This window comes from Octodon degus, unplaced genomic scaffold (genome assembly GCF_000260255.1).
Source record: "Octodon degus isolate 3935 unplaced genomic scaffold, OctDeg1.0 scaffold00047, whole genome shotgun sequence".
Classification (NCBI taxonomy): domain Eukaryota; kingdom Metazoa; phylum Chordata; class Mammalia; order Rodentia; family Octodontidae; genus Octodon; species Octodon degus.
Window position 1 is genome coordinate 12,567,978 of NW_004524623.1, and position 5,994 is coordinate 12,573,971.

The window sequence follows — 5,994 nt, forward strand, 5'->3', positions numbered from 1 at the left end:
GGGGGCGTCCGCGGCGGGGGCAGGGGCTGTCGCGGGTCCCCCGCCGCGCCCAGGCTGTCGCCCTGCGGCTCCGAAGCGGCGAGCAGGGCCAGGCGCGTCCCGGGCAGCGTCCGGAGGGTGCTGCGGTAGGTCTCGTGCCGGGTGCCGCCGACGTTGAGGATCACCCGCTCGTTGCTCTCGATCTTGCCCATGTCTGTGGCTCAGACATGACTGGGGGAAGGCGAACACGGCGCCCAGTTAAAGCCCTCGGCCCGCATGACCCCCGCCCCACCCGACCCAGGAGCCCCGGGCTGGCCCGGCCCCAGGGACCCTCCCCGGAGAGCGGCGCTCAGCCCTGGCCCCGCCTCTGCACCCCACCTTCCGGGCCCGAGAACTAAGGCAGCAGTTCGGGTCCTCCTTGACCTCCCGGAGCCTCTCCCTCCTCAGCCCGCGCCTCCTTCCTCGCCCTGCCCTCTCCCTCTCGGTCTCCCCCTCCCCGTCGCTCCGTCCCCCGCAGGTCTCCCGGCCCCTAACCCTCTCCTCCTCCGCGACCGGGGTCTCTCCGTCCCCCGCCCCTGGAGCGCCCCTGTCCTCCACCCTCCCAGCCCTCCTCCTGCCCGAGCCTGCAGGCTGTTCCTCCGGTCAGGGAGTGCCTGAGTCACCCGGTAGGGTCGAGGGTCCCCAGGTGGGACAGCGCCTGGGGGGCTGCGTACCCTGGGCTGAGCCTGGGCTGAGCCTGGGCTGCGCTCTGCGCCCTGGCGCCGGGGAGCGCCCTTTGAGCGACCTCTTCTCTGCTCACCTCTCCTCTCCCTGACCGACCTGACAAAAAGACTGAAGTCGGAGAAAAGAGAGAAAAAAAATCCCTGGCTCTTGCCTTTCACCAAGGAGACCTCTGACTAATTTCCTCTTCCAATTTCCTTTTCTCATTATTGTTACTGTTGTTGTTAGTGTTATTATTACTTGGGGAAGGAACCAACTCGCTAGGATCCATCTTTGAGAACAGAAGTGAGCAGCGCATCCCACCCATCCCCCTTCCCAGGAAAAACAAAGGTGGGGGTGGGGGTGCTTTCCAGGAGGGGCGCGGCCGGCGCACCCCTGTCCGCGCCCGGGATCCGCGCGCCCTTCCCGGGAAGCCCCCGCGCCCCGGCGCGCCCTGTACCTTAAGGAGACTGAGAGAAAAGTGGCTCCTCTTCGGCTTCCGAGGGGGCGCAGCCGGCCCGAGCCGCCCCCCTCCGACGCGAAACTACTTGTTGGCGTTTTCCGGCTCCGGCTGGCGGCGCCGCTTTCCCGGGCGCCGAGGTCGGGGACTCGGCCCCCGCCGCGCCCGCCGCGATCCCCGCCTTCATTCTGCGATCGGCGTGGCCGCCCGTCGCCAGCCTCCGCGCCCCGAGTCACCATCGCGCGGGGCCGCGCGAACCATGGGGCCCGGGGCGGGTCCTGCTGGCTCCGCCCGACCGCGCGGGGAACTCACGCGCGGGGGCTGCGGGGTCAGCAGAGCACCCCTGCAGGGGAGCCGCCCGCTCCGGGGATCTGCGGAGCTGTCACTCCGGGAGCCCAGCAGCAGCTCCTCGGAGCCGTCCCTCCGGCCCAGCGCGCCGCCAGCCTCCCGCCGCCACCCGGAGCGCGCAGCTCCAGAAGGGTGGGTGGGTGGGCCGGGGCGCGGGGCTGCACCAACCAGGTGCCCGTGTTCCCCTCCGTGAGGCTCTGTGCTCGCCCTCGCTCCAGCTTCTGACCGCCGTGGTTCCCCGCCGCTCTCCACTCCCCCTCCCTTGCCCCTCCCAACAAGTGAGAGAATCTAAAACCATTGCATTTTTTTCTTAATGACAGCTGACAGGAGAGAGAGGTCTGCTTACAGGTGACAGGGAATCGTGTTTCCTGTGTCCTGTGGCTACAGCTGCTCTTTTCAGCCAAATGTAGGTCTCCAGCCACTACATTGTGTAAGGCACAGCCGCTGTGTAAAGCAAAAGTTTAAAAAGTTGATTGCAGGAATATAATGTTCTAAACAGTAAAACTTCAGGTTTCTTTGTCAGAGGCTAAAGGCGTGGACACACATGAAGTCATTCTCAATAAGCCACTCTCTCCCTTTCTTGGTTTTTTGTTGGGTTTTTAATTTGCTGGTGCTGACATAAAGAGGTGGCTTAAAGGGCGGGCATGGCTCACAGCTCTGCAGCCAGAGGTCCAAACTCAAGGTGCTGACAAGGTCGTACCTTCTGAAGGAGGAGGAAGGAACCTGCGACAAGCCTCTCCCGTTGGCTTGCAGAGGGGCATCTTCTCTTTGGGACTCTTCAGTTCACTCCCTGTGCCCACCTCGTCTCTGTGCCCAAACTTCCCCACTCGGTAAAGGTATTTGTCATATTAGACTTACTTGATTTTACTTTTTTTTTTTTGCAGTGGGGGGGGTGGTAATGGGAATTGAACTCAGGACCTTGCCCTTATCAGGCAAGAGCTTATACCAGAGTTATCTCTGTGGCCTCTCACCTGATTTTTTTTCTTTTTGATACGAGGTCTCACTATGCAGTTCAGACTCGTAGTGATCTTCTTGTCTCAGCCTCCCAGAGCTGAGATTATAGGTGTGCATCGTCACACCTGATTTCAGGGCTGGCATGGCTCACCAGGGGTTCCCGGTCCAGCCTTGTGGTTCCAGGGATTGAACTTGGGTCCTTGCGCTTACCAGGCACGACCTCACTTGATTTTAGTATGATCAACACTATAAAGACCAGCTTAGGTGGGACCTTAAGACTATCATACATCATTGGTGCGTAGGCCCAAGCCATAACAGCCCCCCCCAATAGTGTGTCTCTATGTGCACTCTTAGACAGAGGCAAAGGCAGAGACAGAGACAGAGACAGAGACAGAGACAGAGACAGAGAGAAAGAGACTACTGGTAGGGTTGTCATCCACAAGTAGGAAAAAGAAGCACCAGGACATAAGGGAAGGTGATAGCTTTGAAAAGCAGGTGTTACTATTAACCACTATTGTTAGGAAAAATTAAAAGTTATGAATAAAATTAATAAGAAAACCTTATCAACATAAAGACTTTAAGGTGGTGAAATATCAACAGCTGACCAAATCAAACACATATTTGCTATAAAATCATTAAGTAAACAAATGAGGAGCTAACATGCCGTTGGCAGGTTAGCAGTGCTTAGGGAAGAATGTGAGAAAGTCTGATACGTAGATGTATTTATAATGAAATCAGTAGCCCACACCTACAATCTCAGCACTCTCAGAGGGGGAGGCAGAGAGAAGTCACAGAACACAGCCCAGCCTGGGCAATTTAGTGGCTTAGCAAGACCCTGTCCCAAAATAAAATTTTTTTTTAAAAAAAAATTTAAATGTAAAGAGTTGGAGAGTAGCTCAGTGCAAGTGCTTTAGGTTCAATCCCCAGTATTAAACAGGAAAAAAAAGGATGGAAAAAAAAGAAAATTACACATACTGTGACAATAATGATGATGTAAATAATATGAATATAAACATGACACCAGCCTTTGAGCTATTAACATGCATGAAAGCACAGGGCTTGAATGTTGAAAGAGCTGTCTCAGTTTTGCACAATTATCAATCCCCAAGGAATTTCTAAATATATCAGTGATAGCAAATTTCAACTGCTAGAAAAATTACAAACAAAAGTATACCCAAATTCTGATACATATTTTCCTATTGTTGAGATGGCTCCTTCAGGAGGCATAAAGGCGGCATGTGGGGTTTTTAAGTAAATAAGTAATAATGACAGGAATGGAAACATTTATACTAATAGATAACCTAGACCAAGATCATGCTATATGCAAAGTCGTTTCCATAAATTCCCTTTTCAATTGAAGTGGAGGAAATATTCACATTAAATTACAAGACTGTAGAAAAACAACTCCTACAGATGACAGAGATCACTAACAAGAGCCCTTCCTTTCCAGCAGTACATTTTATTATGAAGGATCTAGAGAAACCAAAAAGAAGGGGGGAAAGTAGTGCAAATAATTCAGGGAAAGAGAAGTGAAAGCCAAAGGCTTAATGCATCAATTTGGGTCTATGTTCTACACGCTATCTAGAAATAATCACGTTGATGGGAGGATCATGCATTAGAACCCAGACTTGTGACTTGTAAAAAATCAGATGTAAAATTAGAGAATGTGACAGACTAGTTTGAAAGTAAGAAAGCGAGTTGATAAAAGGACAAAATGTTCATGTCAAGGAAGAATTGACACGCAGGCAATTTGTGAAATAACATCTCTTTCTTTATTTTCTGGTTAATATAAGAGGGGAACATTCTAAGACAAATAGCCAAACTTCATTATGTAAGAGAGGAGAGAACAGAAAACCCCTCCAGCCAACTAACTCCACTGATCCTGCCACAAAATTCAGATAAAAGCTTTGAACGATGATGATGGAAAATGGAAGCAAAAAACACACTTGTGGTTTCCTATGTGGGCTGCATGGAGCAGAGATTTAAAAGACTTATGGACAGGACCCTGTGCGGGGAAACAGCTAAAATGTTGCTTGTCTTCTATTCTGGATTCAGGATCGCAGAAGCTGTGGACACTGACTTCACAAAGCTGGCCTCTAAGTCAGCACTCCTGGTTTTTGTTTTTTGGAAGAACCGGGGATTGAACTCAGGTCCTTGCGCTTGCCAGGCAAGCGCTTATTCTACTGAGCTATCTACTCAGCCTGCCCTCTAATTCAGAATGGCATACTTGCAAAATAAAATTTGAACAAATGGACTTGCTTAAAATCTAATGTGAGAATTTTAAAAGCATGATTCATCTTATAAATTAATATATTCACAAGGATTCCTCCCCCTAGATGATGACAATTTTCCACCCTATAAATGAGCTCCTTGCACAAAGCTCGAAATCAGTTCAACTGGTTGAGATTCTACAAGCATAAGGAAACTGAAATTTTAGAATCCTTATAGTAAAGCTACATTGTTTCCCAGCTATGCTCACTTGCCTGCCGCAGTAGCAAATACCTGTAATCCCAGCACTGAGGAAGATGAGGCGGGATGACCGCCATGAGTTTCAGGCCAGCCTGGGCTACACAGAGTTCAAGGCCAGCCCGAGCTACAGCAAGACCCAATTTTAAAGAAAAAGAAACAAAAACAAAACAAAAAAAGAAAAGAAGTTACTTTCTTTCAAAAATGTAAAAGATAGCCATATTTTTAATAACTAACTGTGTCATTTTAGTCCATTTGATGTGACCCTGACAGAATGTCTGAGAGAGGCTGATGTAAAAAGTATGGCAACTTATTCTCTCAGAACTTAGAGGCTGGGCCTCCAAAATGAAGGTGGGCACCTGATGTGGGCCCCTCGCTTTTACATCCTCACAGGGCAGAAGAGCGAAAGAAAGGTCTTGTCTCCCTATGGCCTGTTCGTTACAGGGTTATGCTGCCCTCACGGGCCAAACAGCTCATGAAAGGTTTCATCTTCGAGCATGGCCACAGTAAGGATCAGCACTGCATTCAGCCCATTGATTTGGAAGGAAACACTGCCTGTAACATTTATGCGACTCAAGTCTCTCTACCCACATTTATTATTTGTGGTGATTTTGGCAAGGTAGACTTAGATATGATGAATTTATGGACTACTAATGTTAAAACTTTACAATTTGATTTGGAAGTGAATATATGTTGCATTGATTACCAAGGTCTAGAGTCTCTTCACAAACATCTGACATAACAGATAGCCATTCTGAGAAGACTTTATATGCAGAAAATTAATGTGCAAGTGTGCTGCGAAAAGCCATTTTAGCTTGGAAGAAGGGAAAAATTTTTCCATGATTATGCTGACTGATAAGCATTTTTAAAAATAGGAGTTGAAAATAGCTTTTTCTTTGATTTTAGAACTGAAAAATTCTAAATCATAGTCTTCTGCCTGACCCTTTCCCTTAAAGAGAAGAAAAGAAAAAAAGAAAGAAAGGAAAGAAGGAAAGAAAAGGAGGGAAGGAAGGAAAAGAAGGAAAGAAGGAAGGAAGGAAAAGGAGGGAAGGAAGGAAGGAAGGAAGGAAGGAAGGAAGGAAGGAAGG

The 5,994-nt window shown here is 49.3% G+C and overlaps 1 protein-coding gene across 1 annotated transcript in view; it reads right to left on the reverse strand.

Annotated features, from left to right (window-relative positions):
• Positions 1-1,337, reverse strand: part of Kcnc2 (potassium voltage-gated channel subfamily C member 2) — a 203,094-nt gene extending 201,757 nt beyond the window's left edge. The window contains exons 1-2 of the mRNA XM_023716345.1: positions 1,139-1,337; positions 1-210 (exon numbers count right to left, since the gene is read on the reverse strand). The exon at positions 1-210 is cut by the window's left edge and continues 502 nt beyond it. Coding sequence (XP_023572113.1) covers positions 1-191 — 191 coding nt within the window. The 5' untranslated portion in view covers positions 192-210; positions 1,139-1,337. The remainder of the gene's footprint in view (positions 211-1,138) is intronic.
• Positions 1,338-5,994: the final 4,657 nt, after the last annotated feature.